At 43.6% G+C, this 18,509-nt stretch overlaps 1 protein-coding gene across 1 annotated transcript; it reads right to left on the bottom strand.

Moving 5' to 3' along the window:
- Positions 1-856: 856 nt before the first annotated feature.
- LOC124776331 (putative per-hexamer repeat protein 5) lies at positions 857-18,372 on the bottom strand. The gene is made up of 2 exons (XM_047251270.1): positions 18,243-18,372; positions 857-3,003 (listed from the first exon to the last, which is right to left on the bottom strand). The coding sequence occupies exons 1-2, from the start codon at positions 18,285-18,287 to the stop codon at positions 1,402-1,404; spliced, it is 1,647 nt and encodes a 548-aa protein (XP_047107226.1). The 5' UTR covers positions 18,288-18,372; the 3' UTR covers positions 857-1,401.
- Between the last annotated feature and the right edge of the window lie 137 nt (positions 18,373-18,509).

Here is an 18,509-nt window from a genome sequence, read left to right as displayed (position 1 = left end):
ATATATTATGTCCCGTAATTGAGATGATGACGAAGACATAGCACTTGCTGTGACTGCCTCCTCCCCTCGATTGATAAAAGCCAAAGAGGTCGACCGAGGTAAGGCGTAAGAAGGAGCAGCTCGGCGCGTCTCGCCTGTCTTGGGGTCATTCACCCCTCACGGTTGCCGAACAATAGGCGTCATTAATGAGAGGGAATTCAGTGACAGAAAATGAAGTAAATCACCTCCCTGCTGTGGGTAATGAATGGCTTTATTATGCCGACGTAGTATTTTATGAGATCGTTAGTGTTTTCTCTGAAGGCCCAAGACCGACCTTTTCCCTTACCTTACTGAGCCCAGATTTCACACTGCTCATTTTTACATGGATTGGAACATATATGAGAGATAGCCAAAGGAAAATGCTCAAAGATTTTAAGAAGTTTCACGTAAAAGCCATCCTCACGTCCATACAAAAGACCACTCAACAGATAAGAATAATTTTATTGATTTTAAATATTGTGAATGACATTTTGCAGAAATATGAGTTTACATTTTACTTTCATAAATCGTCACACTAAATTTTGTTCTCCATGATGAAGACTAAACACAGCTGTTTTTACTACGCTACTGATTCATTTTGAATCTGGACAGAGTACTAACAAATGCGTTAACGTATCGAAAATACTATACGTTAATTAATTGTACTTAAGAGTAGCAAAGGCGTCATTTAAAGAACGTAGTTAGTATTATATAGGCAATTTAAAAACATTCTAGGTTTAGGAGGAAAAGAGACTTCAGAATGAAAAAGGTTCATACACATTGATTACAGGTTCAATTTTCGAATTTCTCAACAGGTACTTTTAATAAAATAATCATCTAAAAAAGGCAACTAAACAACGATTTTATTACCAGTCATTCCTTGGAGTTGGTTCGTACTGCCACTGATCTCAAGGCCAGAACAGTAGAGTAATACTCGTACAATACTTATTACACATATTTTATTGTGAATATTGAATCGAAAATAAAAACAAAGAGTTCTGTACATATTTTCCAAAAGTAATATCGCTTCATTCGTAGCTGATAAACTTCCAAAATCCCCAAACAACATAAAGGGCATAATATGTCCTTTTGCCGTAATTGCAGGAATGAATTTAGTCCCTCTTCATGGCATGGACAATTTTTGGTCAAACAACAGAAAGAAATGAAAATTCACAGAGACACATTTTACTGAAATGTTAGTGTGAGAGACCAGTAACTAATTCATGAAGAAAGGATACTTGGGAGGAAAATATCATGAGACTAAGTGTTGGTCAAGAGACAATAAAGGCAATACAACAACCAAACTTAAACACTGAATCCAGTATTTATTCCTATGCACTACAGAGAAGATACACTGACTAACAGCAATAAAATCATTGCATTCTATATTACAAAGAAGGGACGCCTGTTATTCAGGTGTTGTATAGTACGAAGAAAATTAAAAATTGGGTTCAGTCCAGGATTGAAGGCAGGAAGATTTTCTATTCTGTGAGGCAAAAGATTATTCCATGGCATATTAAGACTGGGAGGAAACTCTTGCTGTGACTCAGGAGAACCTGGTTTATTCGTTTCACTTCCCACAGAGTTAGATGGCCCGGAAGGCATACCAGATGTGCTACTAGCCACGTTGCCAGATTGTAGTGGCAAACCTGTTCCATTTCCAGTCCAATTACCTGGTGGTTCTGGGATATCTGTTCCATTTCCTGTCCAGTTACCGGGTGGTTCTGGAATGTCTGTACCATTGCCTGTCCAGTTACCAGGTGGTTCAGGGATATCTGTTCCATTCCCTGTCCAGTTACCAGGTGGTTCTGGAATGTCTGTACCATTGCCTGTCCAGTTACCTGGTGGTTCAGGGATATCTGTTCCATTCCCTGTCCAGTTACCAGGTGGTTCAGGGATATCTGTCCCATTTCCTGTCCAGTTACCGGGTGGTTCAGGGATATCTGTTCCATTTCCTGTCCAATTACCAGGTGGTTCTGGAATATCAGTTCCATTTCCTGTCCAGTTACCTGGTGGTTCAGGGATATCTGTTCCATTCCCTGTCCAGTTACCAGGTGGTTCAGGGATATCTGTCCCATTTCCTGTCCAGTTACCGGGTGGTTCAGGGATATCTGTTCCATTTCCTGTCCAATTACCAGGTGGTTCTGGAATATCAGTTCCATTTCCTGTCCAGTTGCCTGGAGGTTCAGGGATATCTGTTCCATTTCCTGTCCAGTTACCAGGTGGTTCTGGAATGTCTGTTCCATTTCCTGTCCAGTTACCAGGTGGTTCAGGGATATCTGTTCCATTTCCTGTCCAGTTACCTGGGGGTTCTGGGATATCTGTTCCATTTCCTGTCCAATTACCAGGTGGCTCTGGAATGTCTGTACCATTGCCTGTCCAGTTACCTGGTGGTTCAGGGATATCTGTTCCATTCCCTGTCCAGTTACCAGGTGGTTCAGGGATATCTGTTCCATTCCCTGTCCAGTTACCAGGTGGTTCTGGAATGTCTGTACCATTGCCTGTCCAGTTACCTGGCGGTTCAGGGATATCTGTTCCATTCCCTGTCCAGTTACCAGGTGGTTCTGGGATATCTGTCCCATTTCCTGTCCAGTTACCAGGTGGTTCAGGGATATCTGTTCCATTTCCTGTCCAATTACCAGGTGGTTCTGGAATATCAGTTCCATTTCCTGTCCAATTGCCTGGCGGTTCTGGAATGTCTGTGCCATTTCCTGTCCAGTTACCTGGCGGTTCTGGAATATCAGTTCCATTTCCTGTCCAGTTGCCTGGAGGTTCAGGGATATCTGTTCCATTTCCTGTCCAGTTACCAGGCGGTTCTGGAATGTCTGTTCCATTTCCTGTCCAGTTACCAGGTGGTTCAGGGATATCTGTTCCATTTCCTGTCCAGTTACCAGGTGGTTCTGGGATGTCTGTTCCATTTCCTGTCCAGTTGCCAGGCAGGTCTGGAATACCCAAGTTCGTAGACTGCCCAGCACATATTGTTGCCTGGAACCGATAGAAGAGATTTATTATTAATTACTGTAGTTTAATTGTATGTGATAAGTAAAACATTTTTAAATGATAGCTGACACAGTGATAGACAGTAATTCGTGTTGCAATTAAATCTAGGTTGTTGTGAAAAATTATTTCATTAGTGTGGTAGGAAGAAACTTTTGTTGTTAGAAATATTATAGTAATATATTAAACAATATATTTTTCGTATCAGGAGTTTTTATGAAGAATTTGTGGTAACTCATTAACATATTTTCTTCCAAAGATAATGTACTCCAGCTGTCCACAAACAAGATTGTGCTCAAATACCCATGACATACAAATTTGTAGTCACGACATTCTTTGAACTATTCTCGAAGCGTATTTTTGATACAGACATTGAAATTAGCGGCGGTATATGATAAACCCGTCCAAAGTTCCAGCTACCTTCCGTGGTGTCGTTAAGTTCTCCACTGGTCTCTCCTGCAGTGTCTTTGGTGGTGTACAGACTGCTGGCATCATTCAAGAATCTACAGAACAACGCTCTTTTGAAGATTATCGTAGGTCTCTAACTTGTATTCGTCCGAAGTCTGTCTCGAAACTGTGTTCTTTAGGGCCTCTGCCTTCAAGTTTTTTATTTCTCAGACGTTCGAGTACGTGTAAAACACTTAACGACTAAATAACACCCCACATAGTTGTTATATTTAGTAACAGGTTTAACCCAATTCTCTTTGATTCGGATAGAGTCTTCAAGGATATCATAATCTGGCTTTTCGTCTTAAATGAGAACCACTTGTTCCTATTCAATAAGAGGTCTCACTTCCATTTTCCTAGTATCGCATTGCTCTTTTAGGCTGCCACTAGTACCTGATTCCACTTTCCTTTTTACGAAACGTCGCATTCATCGCCTACAGTATGATGTGAGTATTTGGGAATTCCTCCTTTTTTCTGGCATAAATATTTTACTCCTCGTTATTTTCTGTTTTCTTTTCATAATCTGAGGTAGCATGCTAAAGGATTTTCAGTATGCTGATGCTATTGTTCTTCATTTATTAAACCAAACTTTTCAGCTTTCACTTCTCAAGTAAAGCGGTTCCGTCATTTGAAACTGACAAGCTGATTGAAGCATTAATGAAGAGAGTGACAGCATGCATTGTAGTATACCCCTTTATCCGCCATCCCCAGCTGTTGCCTCTGTCTCTACGCAAACCTTGAGTGACGTACATGATTTTACGTATTTATTATTGAAACTTTATACCCTATTCAGCAGAATGCTCCAAGCTCACTTGATATGCAAACTGTATTCACAGAATCACTACATCTATACAACTCAGGCTTAGTTTTATGTTGAAAAAAAATGTGTCGTCTAGAAACAACTCATTTACGTTACATATGTGTTGTTTCATGTTCAGTAGTAACACTTTCGTACGTAAATAAAGGTAAAACGTATCTTTTATGATGTTCCTTGGCTTCTCTTTAATTATGCGAAAAATACAAAGGTTAAAAACTAAAAATTAAGTTGTTATATCTCGGATATCTCGGAAAACATAAGTAGTTTATTTGGCTCTGCAGCCATTTCCACTGGTGACTCATGAGACCAGTTATAGTTTATTGTGAAAGATTTCAGAAGCATTTGAAAAGCAGCAGTCGCATACGAGGGCGTGCTGAAAAGTAATGCCTCAGAATTTTCTTTGTGAAAACTTTCCAAGCTCTTTTAAAAAAAGCAAACTTCATTAACATCCTATATTTTTATTCTTCATGTGTACGTATTTATCACGCTGGCGACGAAGACATTTCTCCCAACAAGATTAGCCGAGCGGTCTCAGGCGCTGCAGTCATGGACAGTGCGGCTGGTCCCAGCGGAGGTTCGAGTCCTCCCTCGGGCATGGGTGTGTGTGTTTGTCCTTAGGATGATTTAGGTTAAGTAGTGTGTAAGCTTAGGGACTGATGACCTTAGCAGTTAAATCCCCTAAGATTTCCCACACATTTCATTTGTCCCAACAAGAGACCAGTTTTCTGATACCGTCACTGCTGAAAGTTTGACAACCTCACCTATGTTTGCACCGCTTCATCACTATGCATGTGAAATTCTCGAAGGTGTTCTTTAAGTTTTGGAAACAGATGAAAATCGGATGGGGCCAAGTCAGGACAGTATCAAGGATGATCTATGATAGCGAACTCAAGGCGTCTGATTGTTACAGATGTCTCAACGCTCGTGTGTGATCCAGTTGAACGAGAGAGTCCTCCCATGTATCGAAGAACTCTCCGAATTCGGAACTCGATTCACAGCACGAGGTTCCTCAGGCACCGACATAGCTGCATTACTCAGCGCCATGTTACATTCTACAATTCGGAGCTTTCTTGCGGCGGGAACGTGAAAAATAAGGATGTAGAATGTTAATTACGGTTGTTTTATTTAAAATGCTGCAAGAGTTTTCACATAAAAAATGGAGGCATTACTTTTCAAGATGCCTTCGTATTTTTGAAAGGTTTTTGACTCGTAGTCTAACAACCCATTTGTAACAGCCCTTTAGCAAAAGTACATTATGACTATACTGGCGAAAAAGTTGGTAAAAGGCAATAATAGTAAAAATCTGACACAAAAAATTTCAATGAGGTGACAAAAATAGTGATATTCACATATATAAACGGCAGTAGTATCGAGTAAACAAGGTACAAAAGAGCAGTGAATGGGCCTGGCTGTCATCCGTACTCAGGTGGTTCGCGTGAAAAGGTTTCCGACGTCATTGTGGCCGCACGACGGCAATTAACAGGCTTTGGACGCGGAGTGGTTCTTGGAGTTAGACGCATTGGACATTTTATTTCGGAAATCGTTAGGGATTTTGTGGTGTCACCGCCAGACACCACACTTGCTAGGTGGTAGCCTTTAAATCGGCCGCGGTCCGTTAGTATACGTCGGACCCGCGTGTCGCCACTATCAGTGATTGCAGACCGAGCGCCGCCACACGGCAGGTCCAGAGAGACTTCCTAGCACTCGCCCGAGTTGTACAGCCGACTTTGCTAGCGATGGTTCACTGAAAATTACGCTCTCATTTGCCGAGACGATAGTTAGCATAGCCTTCAGCTACGTCATTTGCTACGACCTAGCAAGGCGCCATTATCATTTTCTATTTATCTTGTGATGCATGTAACGTCAGACCGATGTTCACCAAGTATGGATTAAAGTTAAGTATTCCAGAAGCTACGTACTCTTTTTTACTAGACTCAACTCCTTTAACTGTTCCAGACCTCACGCCAGCTTGCGTGAGCTTAAACGTGTGCCTTTCGGCTACCTCCTAGTGGCTTGGCTGTCTTGCCAAGTCACAACAGATTTCAAATTTCCGAGATCCACGGTGTCAAGAGTGTGCCGAGAATACCACATTTCAGGCCTTACCTATCACCACGGACAACGCAGTGGCCAAAGATCTTCACTTAACGTTCGAGAGCAGCGCCGTTTGCCTAGAGTTGTCTGTGCTAACGGACAAGCAATATTGTGTAAAATACATCCACATTTACGCAATACTCCGTATGCCGCCTGATAGTAAATGTCGGAGGGTACTTTTCGCACAATTAACCCTCCAACCCGGTTCCACTCATGAATAGTGCGTGAGAAAAATGGTTGTCGGTAAGCCTCTATATTGGTTCTAATTTCTAGAATTTTCTCCTCGTGGTCATTAGGCGAGACCCATTGGGGGGGGGGGGGGAGGGGGTAAGTAATATGTTGTCTGACTCTCTCTCGAAATTTCAGTAGTAAATCTCTTCGTGATGCGCAACGCCTCTCTTGTAACGTCTGCTAATGGAATTTGTATTTGTGTGATGTCCTTAACTTAGTTGGGTTTAAGTAGTTCTAAGTTCTAGGGAAGTGATGACCTCAGAAGTTAAGTCCCATAGTGCTCAGAGCCATTTGAACCCTTTTTAATGAATGACAATGAGCCATATCACAGGGCCACAATTGTTGGCGATTGGTCTGAAGAGCATTCTGGAAAACTCGATGGTTCGTTGATTTGTGGGAGAGGACCAAAGAGCGAGGTCATCGGTCCCATCGGATTAGGGAAGGATGGGGAAGAAAGTCGGCCGTTCCCTTTCAAAGGAACCATCCCGGCATTTGCCTGAAGCGATTTAGGGAAATCACGGAAAACCTAAATCAGGATGGCCGGACGCGGGTTTGAACCTTCGTCCTCCCGAATGCGAATCCAGTGTGCTACCCACTGCGCCACCTAACTCGGTCTGGACAATTCGATTGAATGATGTGGCCACGCAGATCGCCCGACATGGATCCCATGGAACATTTATGGAACATAAACGAGAGGTCAGTTCGTTCACAAAATCCTGCACCAGCAACAGTTTCGCGATTATGGACGGTTGTAGAGACAGCATGTCTTAATATTTCTGTAGGGGACTGCCAACAGCTTGTTGAGTCCATGCCACGTCCAGCTGTTGCACTATGCCGTACAAAAGAGGGTCCGAGACGATATTAGGAGGTTCAAAATGGTTCAAATGGCTCGGAGCACTATGGGAGTTAACTTCTGAGGTCATCAGTCGCCTAGAACTTAGAACTAATTAAACCTAACTAACCTAAGGACAACACACACATCCATGCCCGAGGCGGGATTCGAACCTGCGACCGTAGCCGTCGCTCGGCTCCAGACTGTAGCGCTATTAGGAGGTATCCCATGATTTTTGTCACCTCATTATATAGCTCAATAACAATTTATTCTACCTTCTGGAAGGTATTTGAACGAACTGCTGTAGTCAGGTTAAAGAACATAGCACGAACAATATTATTTCATAACCTCAGTTCGAACTTAGTAAAAACGAATACGCTGTGTGTCGTGAATTACCGATTCATGGCACAGCTGAAGTCCTGCCTTTCTGACCAACTGGCACCAGTGCTGGTGGTGCGTTCCCGCCGTATCAGAGCGCAGAATAGCTGAGCGCATTGCCACGATGAGGCAAGCAGTGGCTGCGAGAGGCAACAGACAGTGTAGTGTAGTGTGAGACGAGGAAGCGGCACCAACCTCGAGTCAGCACTGGGGTCTGTGGGTAGCAGCGGCAGAACTTTGCATTTGGTGCTGGACAAAGAATGGCAAACCGGCCAGTCTTGTTTACATACAGGTGTGGCTAGGTCAGTGAGTTGGCTGGTGAGCAATAGCGTCTGGCTGCTGTCGGCCAATGGTAGTAGCCTCGTGTGTGTGGACGACAGGGTGGCTGCAGTCATCAGGGAAACCGGACAATAAACGAGTTGCGGGCGGTATGCCGAAAGCCAATGAAGAAGCACAACAGCAAGAGAACAACTGAGAGGTGAGTCAGTTGGACAAGACAGGGCGTCCATTTCACGTGGCCAGCAGTGGAGGTAGCCAGGTGGAGTAAGGGCTTGAGCTTGCTGCGACCGGCTGGCCGGTCGCAGGTTCGAATCCTGCCTCGGGCATGGATGTGTGTGCTGTCCTTAGGTTATTTAGGTTTAAGTAGTCCTAAGTCTAGGGGACTGATGACCTCAGATGTTAAGTCCCATAGTGCTCAGAGTCATTTGAACCATTTTGCAGCGACCTGTTATCAATGAGAGGTATTAATTCCTGTTCCCGGGAAGCAGGCAGTCCTTTGGACGGTGGTGCACGGGGAAGGGTGTTGTGTCTTGTGCTCGGCAGAAAACTTCCGATGTGCAAACACCTGTTTGGCGTTTATTATTTGCCACAACGGCAGGGCTCATCCAGGGGCTAGTATTGTTCTCTGAGACAGGTTGTTGTACGAAAATATTCTGTATGAATTAGATCCAAAGTGCGTACCTCATTTTATCATCAGTTGTGCTTAACTGATTAACAATTCCGACTTCTAACTTCTGATCTTGTTGAATTACTGTTCTGACCTATTTTGTCCAAAGGCCAGTTTTGTGTAGCCTGGTACATCGTGCCTCAAGTTTCCATTTCCTGTTTCTCCTGTTCATTACTTATATTTGTATTAGTTTCGGAGCTTGGTGTTTCATCTCTAGTGGTTTAACTTTGGGTATTGTGTCCTGAGCTACAACCTAGCTATTTTAGTTTTCTTGCCATGCCTTTCGGCTCGTGTATTAGTTATTAGTGGTAATGTATTCTATTGTGTCATGCCCTACTTGTTATTGTAAAGCGAAATTAATTTGGAGAGCATTAGCAGAAAGAATCATTCACTTGTGGGATAGACGGTTGACGCCAAGTCTAGATCACTTAAATACCTTATAAGGGAATTATGTACTTTTAAGTGGGAAAAAGATTAACAGTTTTGCCGGGGCTTGCTACGACACAGTACATGGTGATCGCAGACACTCCAGCAGTACTCCAGAGCTAGTATTCTATACGTGGTCTCCTTTATAGATGAGCCACACATTCCTAAAATCTTCTCAGTAAACTGAAGACCGTTAGCATTTGCTGTTACTGAAATTACGTGCTCTTTCCGTTTCATATCGCATTCCAACGTAACGACCAAACATTCAATCGACGTCTCTGTGTCAAGCAGCGTACCACTAATACTGTATTCGATCATTACAGGATTGTTCTTCCAACTCATCTACGTTATTACATTTTTCTACATTTAGGACATGCTGGCATTTATCACACCAAATTGAAATTATCTCTCAGTCTTCGCGTATCCTCCTAAAGTTACTCAACGATGCCAGTTCCTGGAACATTACAGTGTCATCAGAAAACAGCCCCCGATTGCTGCTCACCCTATCGGTCGGCCTGTTAATGAACATACAGAACAATAGCGGTCCCATCACATTTGCCTGGGAACTGCTGACGATACGTTTATCTCTTAACGAACACCCGCTGTCCAGGACAACGTACCGCGTTGTATTCTTTAAGGAGTCTCGAGCCACTCACATATCGGGGCAACCCACTCATGTTCGGTATAATCGGCCTTTCGTTAAAAGTATGCAGTGCAGCACCGTGTCAAATGCTCCCTGGTAGTCTAAGAATATGGAATCTGTCTGTTGTTCTTCATTCATAGTTCCCAGGATATCATATGAGAAAAGGGAAAGCTGAAACTCACACGAACGGTGCTTTCTAAAACGGTGCTGATTCGTGGACAGAAGTGTTTCTATCTCAATGAAATTATATTCGAACTTATAAGAATTCAACAGCAAACCGACTTGAAGGATATTGGCCTGTAATTTTGTGGATCAGATCTTATACCGTTCTTACACTCAGGAGTCCCCTGCGCTCTTTTCCAGTCGCTTGGGACTTTGCCCTGGACGAGAGACTGGCAATAAATAGAAGCTAAGCAAGGGGCCAAACCCAGGATTACTAAGCTTTACGCAGTTTTTAGAAATGAATTTCTAATGCTTTAAATCACTATATTCTATTCGTCCCTGTGCAACTTACATGTAAATATTTTGGATATGTATACCGTAGCCATAGAATACTCGGTATGATTTCATCTTCAGTCATTGTAATATGTTATCCTACAACGTTTGTTTATTCTGTAAATAATACTATATGTTAAATTTTTGTAGCATAAATGACGTAGCCCACATCAAATATACAATTTAGTGCCTCACTGTTCAACGGGATGACTAAAGAGTGAGTCAATCAATATATACAATACAACAGGTTTTGTTCATCATTGTAGGGAGAAATTTAGAAATGAAAGGGAAGCTACATAGACGAACAGATTCGACATCATCAAAAATGTTACCAGACGTTATAGAGCATGTTCTCAGGCCCTTGAAAGAAGAAAACGGAGAACACAGCGGAACCATCAAGAGGGGCTTTGTGCATCAGGGAGAGGTTTACTATTGAAATTTGGAGAGAGCACTTTGCGGGATGAGTCGGAGAATATGTTACTTACTTCCAAATACATTACGTATAATGACTACGAAGATAAAATTCAAGAAATTAGAGCCAGTACAGAGGTTTACCGACGATCGCGCCATTCACGAATGGAAAAGGACAGAGGGGATCAGTTAGTGGTGTCAGAAGTACCCTCCACCACACACCATCAGCTGTCATGCGGAGTATGATATGTATTGTAGATTTTAGATATTTTCTTGATGATATTCTACGGTTTGTCTCTAATACAGAAATACTTCATTATGCACTGTAGGATCTTGATCGAGGTTGTACGAGAGCAGTTTGCAAATCAAAAATAATATGACTAACGTAATGTGTAATCATCATCTGGAAAATGAAACAGTACCATTTACTTAACAATGAATACATGGAATCACGTGATAAGGTTTCATTTTTATTTTGGGCAGTTGAAGCTAATGACTAGACGGACAAGTAAAAAGTAAACAGACAGGGGAAAGTGATCTGCTGTGCTTATGGAAAACTAAATAGGCTTTCTAAATTAATCTTCCGATAGGTCTGGGAAGAAATGTTTCCACTCACCTTGTTACCTATTCTAGCTTATGACGTGGAGTCATGTCGAATACAAAGGACAAATTAGTGTCGATAAGAGATTAATGGAGAAATACATGTTAGGAGAGACAGAATAAAACACACGGTTCAGTGGAAAAATGCAATAAAAAATTTAATTATAACTGTAGTGATAAATGAATTGGATGAGACCGGGACATATGACCTCGTGAATGGGCGATGGGTGAACCAAGAAACTGCTTTAGATGAGACTATTAGAACGACCTAGTAGAACCTGAATGACACAAGAAAACAAACAGGGATTATGTTCAAACAACTGACGGTAACGCAGCCGACTGACGAACTGGACACCAGCCGATATTTTTACAGATGCACATTCGGTTATTTTCAGGCAACAGCTGCAACGAGAGAGCGCTTTACAAGTAGTCGGGACTAAATCGACCAACAACCGTAACAGCACATTTTCTTGCCACAGCACTCTCTCGTGGCAGTTACGCCTTGAAAATGACGGTGTGTTCACCTGTCTAAATATCGGTATTTATCGAAGACGTCACTCGGCTGCATTCCCGTAATCTGTTTGAACGTTTTGTATGCCGGGAGAAACCCAAGTTTCAAACAGGAGCTATACTGATGGTCACAGCTGAAGACCAACATTCGTGGAAAAGCTTTGATATTCCAGATACTTTAAGACAACAAATTGTGTATTGAAGTCTAAAACAAAAAAATAAAGATCTACGCATCACTAAGGAATTATCCGAATAGGGTAGAAATCGATAGCTGTGACGTACGTATACAGGCAGAGGAATGATTACAGTTTCAGAAAAATTGGATGATTCATTCAATAAATTGAACTTCACAAATTGGGCAAGTCGATAACATGTGGGTCCACCTCTGGCCCTTATGCATGCAGTTCATCGACTTGGCGTTGATTGATAGAGTTGTTAGATGTCTTCCTGAGGGATGTCGTGCCTAACTCTGTCCAGCTGGTGCTGTAGATCGTCAAATTCCCCTACTGATCCGTGGTAAAAATTGCTGTTTTGAAGAGCGCGCCGCAGCTCGTAGTGTGAAGCAGTCGCTCTCCGTTTCTGGCGGTGGCACCGCTGTGGCCATCGCAGCTTTGGTGTCTTCCTCTGGTGGGAAAGGGGAAAGGTTGCCTGTTCATGTGCATTTAAGGGGCGCTGTGAGCTCGACAGTCGGTCAGTCTGGGTCAGTCTCACGTCCCCAGTTTGCTAGTCTGTCTCTCGTCCGCATTTGTTAGGCAGTCAGTGTCTGTCTGTCGTTCGGAGTGCTAGTATGTCGTTCGGATCAACCCTTAAAGCCGGGAAAATGAGAGTCTTCCCACTCCGCCAGTAAGAGAACTCAGGGAGTGGTCGCCCGGTCGGGGCTTAGTTCCTGCATCTGAGCCTGCGCGTTACGCCGCCAGTCTGCTCGAGTTTGCTCAGGCAATGGTCATTGGCGGTTGGATCGATTGGTTGGTCGGTCACGCACTGAGACTTGTCCGCCTTGAGCGTCGGCGGATGTGAGGTCGCCAAGTGAGTCGAGTGGGCCGCGCCGTATAGCGAGGGGTAGTGACTTCGCGGTCGACACGAGAGCAACAGGAGTAAACCCACGACATCAGTCTGGCCAGTGCGAGCTACGACGCCATGAGACGGGAGATCGGCGAGCCTTCCTGCGTCCGTTGAAGCGGCTGGCAGCGGACGGTTCAGGAGAGTGATTTGGGAGGGTGCTGCGCCAGGTCTTCTCGAGGAATCGCAGTTTATTAGAAGTTAAGTGATTGGTGACATGTTGTTTGATTTACCCTTGTTAAATTCTACTTGTTTTCTTAGTGAAGTTACCAGCCGTTTTGCTTTGGGGTCGTCCCACCATTCTTCTCCGTTTTCCCACCCGCGGGAAGGTGGTTGTTTATAAATTGGTTGGTCCATTTTTCCCTTGAGGAGCATGGGCGGGTTAGAGCAACCTGCGGTTCGGGTTGTTCGGCAATGCCCCTATCAATCTACCGTACGTTAGTAGCTGCCTCTGTCACGTTTGTCGGATTTGGTGTATTAACGAATTTATTGCTTGGAGTCTAACGACCTAATACCTGAAATATGTTTTGATCTTTGGAAACTTTGATATTATTCCCTATGATCTTGAGAGGCGGTATCTGTGTACTGTAGAGCATCTTAACTATTGTTTGGCCAACTGTGTAGAATTTTATATAAGATTGCATTTCATGGGCTTTTATTTAAATGATCATTTTAGTATATAAAGTTGCCACCCTTTCACTGTAAGGCTTTTCTTATAAGTTAAAATCAAGTTGCACCTACGGTGGCAAGGTCAATATTTTCATTGTTAGTGTTTTGTACCATTTCCATCCCTCCTACGGGGGGTGCATAGTTTGTGCGCTTGTGTAAATTGTTAAAATTATTAGTTTAAAGTAATCTGGTGTGTTGCAGATTTGCACCAGTGTAGTCTTTCGGAAGCTGTTGTCAGCGGTCGTAACTACGGCCGTGTCAAAAGAGAGTGGCAAGGTTCTCTGCCCAAAAGCTCATACAGTCAAAACTTGTTTCTTTCTGCCTCTGAATAAATTGTAACTTTGATATTTAGAGGGTGCTTTCTGATTATAATTTTAAATCTGTTTTTTTTTTAAAAAATGCTTTTAAACACTATTAAAGTGAATAAAAATTCCCATTTGTTAAAAGGAATTTGATTATGATTTCATCAGTTGCTCCCTGGCAACTACTTCCATGTTTACATAGTGTGATTAAATGTGTTAATGTTATCGATGAATCGCTAGTAAATAAAGTAAATTCTTAAGAATATTCTTTGAAAATAAATCACGGTTCACATACTGATAATGCTCCAAATATTTTCAGCTGGGGAGAGATCTGGTGACCTTAAAGGCCATGATAGGGCTTGGCAAGCACAATTACAAGTAGTAGAAACTCTCACCATGTGCGGGCGAACGTTATCTTGCTGAAATATCACCCCAGACTGGCTTACACGAGGGACAACAAAACGGGGCGTAGAATATCATGAACGCACCGCAGTGTTGAAAGAGTGCGCGGATGAAACCAAAGAGGTCGTGCTGTGAAATGATATGGTACCCCACACCATAACTCACGTATGTCGGGTCGTACGCCAGGTTCGTATCCCAATACTGTCCGAGCGTCTCCAGGCACGTCTTCGGCCTGGAATCTCATTGACTGGGCGCAGAAGTGTCTTCAGTGATGAGTCCTGCTTCGAACTGAGCCCCAGTGACCAGCAAAGACGTGTCTCGAGACGCCCCAGGCAGCGGTTGGATAACAACTTGACTGTCGCACGCCATACGGCGCAACAATCAGGAGTGATAATCTGGGTGCCATTTCTTTTCATAGCAAATCCTCCCTTTCGTTGTCATCCGCAGCACCCTTACTGCACAAGGGTACGTCGAAGATATTGTATGCCCCGTTGCCCTTCGTGCCAAGCCGCCCTGGGCTTACACTTCAGTAAGATAATGTCCGTCCGCTAACGGCGATAGTTTCTACTACTTGTCTTCTTGCTTTCCGAAACGTACTTTGTGGTGCAAGGTCACCGGATCTCTTCCCAATTGAGAACGTTTGGAGCATTATGGACAGGGTTCTCCAACCAGCTCGTGATTTTGACGATCTAACAATTCATTTGGATATAATTTAGCACGATATCCCTCAGGAGGACATTCAACAACTTTATCAGTCAGTGCGAAGCCGAATAACTGCGTGCGTAACTGCCAGAGGTGCACCGACGTGTTATTAACTTGCTCAATTTGTGAAGCTCTTTCCCTTGAGTAAATCATCCACTTTTTCTGAAACTAATCATTTGTTTGTCTGTACATTTACAGCATATATACAGATTTCCGTCCAATTCGGATATTTCCATCGTGCTTGGTGAGTATTTTTCTTTTGTTTTAGAATGTGCCTTGTGTAGACAGAAACACACTTCGCAAAACTAAGTCTCTAATGGATCTGAAGAGGAAAGTTTTGACCTATGGCAGTGACGCCCTGATTAAAAATGGTTCAAATGGCTCTGAGCACTATGGGACTTAACATCTATGGTCATCAGTCCTCTAGAACTGAGAACTACTTAAACCTAACTAAGGACGTCACACAACACCCAGTCATCACGAGGCAGAGAAAATCCCTGACCCCGCCGGGAATCGAACCCGGGTCCCTGATTCAAAACTGGATATTAAGCGTCTGTGATGACATCCATTATCATGCCAGAAGTCTTTTCCTGTGAGACATTTTTGACACTAACTAGTCCATTATAACTGTTGGGGCTTTGCTCTTTATAGCCATTGGGGCTTTCTACAGACTAGATGTGTTTCTCTAGTAAATATCAGCAAAAAAGAAGACGAGAAAAGCTGGTGGCAGATACTATAATGTAACGAGACTCGATAATAAATACAGAAACTTTTCTTTGGGGCCGGCCGGAGTGGCCGAGCGGATCTAGGAACTAAAGTCTGGAACCGCAGCGACCGCTACGGTCGCAGGTTCGAATTCTGCCTCGGGCATGGATGTGTGTGATGTCTTTAGGTTAGTTAGGTTTAAATAGTTCTAAGTTCTAGGGGACTGATGACTTCAGAAGTGAAGTCGCATTTGAACCTTTTTTTTGCCTGTCGTCAAATGGCGCTCTACTTATCTTCCTTTTAACATAATTACCTCAATAATATTCTAAATGACATATCACTTTTATTTTTCAACTACTAACAGATATTTGGCCAATGGCCTTGGCCGCAGTGGTAACAACGGTCCCGTCAGATCACCAAAGTTAGGCGCTGTCACGCTGGACTAGCACTTGGATGGGTCACCATGCGGTCTTCTGAGTGCTTTTGGCAAGCGGGTGCACTCAGTCCTTGTGGGGCAGACTGAGGAGCTACTTGATTGAGAAGCAGCTGCTCCGGTCTCGTAAACTGACCTACCGCCGGGAGAGCAGTGTGCTGACCAGATGCCCCTCCATATCTGCATCCAGTGACTCCAGTGGGCTGAGGATGACACGGCGGCCGGTCGGTACCGTTGGGCCTCCATGGCCTGTTCGGGCGGAGTTATGTTTAGTTTTAACAGATACTTAGGTGCTCCTAAGTTTGCTCCACGGGAGAAGTCACTTTTGATGGCAAAAGCAACGCTTTCTTCCTACTTAATGCAGATAACATAGTGTTGTTTTTCATATTAAGCAAGCATCTACACTACTAGCTATTAAGAGTGCTACACCACGAAGATGACGTGCTACAGACGAGAAATTTAACCGACAGGAAGAAGATGCTGTGATATGCAAATGATTAGATTTTCAGAGCATTCACACAAGGTTGGCGCCGGTGGCGACACCTACAACGTGCTGACATGAGGAAAGTTTAAAAGCGATTTCTCATATACAAACAGCATTTGACCGGCGTTGCTTGGTGAAACGTTATTGTGATGCCTCGTGTATGGAGGAGAAATGCGTACCATCTCGTTTCCGACTTTGATAAAGGTCGAATTGTAGCCTATCGCGATTTCGGTTTATCGTATCACGACATTGCGGCTCGCGTTGGTCGAGATCCAATGACTGTTAGCAGAATATGGAATCGGTGGGTTCAGGAGGGTAATACGGAACGCCGTGCTGGATCCCAACGGCAGTCGAGGTGACAGGCATCTTATCCGCATGGCTGTAACGGATCGTGCAGCCACGTCTCGATCCCTGAGTCAACAGATGGGGACGGTTGCAAGACAACAACTATCTTCACGAACAGTTCTACGACGTTTGCAGCAGCATGGATTATCAGCTCGGAGACCATGGCTGCGGTTACCCTTGACGCTGCATCACAGACAGGAGCGCCTGCGATGGTGCACTCAACGACGAACCTGGGTGCACGAATGGCAAAACGTCATTTTTGCAGATGAATCCAGGTTCTGTTTACAGCATCCTGATGGTCGCATCTGTGTTTGGCGACATCGCGGTGAACACACATTGGAAACGTGTTTTCGTCATCGCCATACTGTTGTATCACCTGGCGTGATTGTATGGTGTGCCATTGGTTACCCGTTTCGGTCACCTCTTTTTCTTATTGACGGCACTTTGAACAGTGGACGTTACATTTTAGATGTGTTACGACCCGTTGCTGTACCCTTCATTCGATCCCTGCGAAACACTACATGTCAGCAGGATAATGCACGACCACATGTTGCAGGTTCTATACGGGCCTTTCCGGATACAGAGAATGTTCGACTGCTGCCCTGGCCAGCACATTCTCCAGATCTCTCACCAACTGCAAACATCTGGTCAATGGTGGCCAAACAACTGGCTCGTCACAATACGCCAGTCACTACTCTTGATGAACTGTGGTATCGTGTTGAAGCTGCATGGGCAGCTGTACCTGTACACTCCATCCAAGCTCTGTTTGACTCAATGCCCAGGCGTATCAAGGCTGTTATTAGGGCCAGAGGTGGTTGTTCTGGGTACTGATTTCTCAGGATATATGCACCCAAATTGCGTGAGAAAGTACTCACATGTCAGTTCTTGTATAATATATTTGTGCAATGAATACCCGTTTATCATATGCATTTCTTCTTGGTGTAGCAATTTTAATGGCCAGTAGTGTATTTACAGTAGAAATTTTCAATAATGTAATTTCTTTCATTCGAGGAAATTAGTTGTGATCGTCGTTCAGATAAGATACCAAATATCTGAATTTTGTGAACCAGGAAAATGTAATGCGCACATATTTCAGAGTAGGGTACATGCCGTAACGTTTATATTGTGACAGACTGAATGGGGTAAATAATAACGCATCGGTTGCTGTACCACAGTTGGATGCGGGTAGCGAGTCGTAATAATTGGTATCTCTAAGGCACAAAACTACTAATACCTAAAGGTTGGATTCTTAGTATTCAGTACTATAATTAGTGTAACAGCAACACTTCTTATACTCACGGCCAAGGCAAAGCACAGGAAGTGAATGACGACCCGCGCCTTCATCTTGACGCAGTGTGACTGGCTTCAGTCGTGACAACAGTTTTTATAGTTGTTCGCAGTTGCGTGTTGCTACCAGCTGTCTTTTCTTTTCTTCCGCCCCTGAGAACAGCTCATTCTACATATATGAAGTGTGGTGTCTGCATTATATGTTTAACCAGCTGTGACAACGTTGACAATGAACAGCCTGACATTGCATGACATTTCTTCGCAAACATGTTTTCTTTT

The sequence above is a fragment of the Schistocerca piceifrons genome, chromosome 2, assembly GCF_021461385.2.
Source record: "Schistocerca piceifrons isolate TAMUIC-IGC-003096 chromosome 2, iqSchPice1.1, whole genome shotgun sequence".
In the NCBI taxonomy this organism is placed as follows: Eukaryota; Metazoa; Arthropoda; class Insecta; order Orthoptera; family Acrididae; genus Schistocerca; species Schistocerca piceifrons.
The sequence above is the reverse complement of the archived record's forward strand: the minus strand, read 5'-3'. Positions and strand labels throughout refer to the sequence as shown.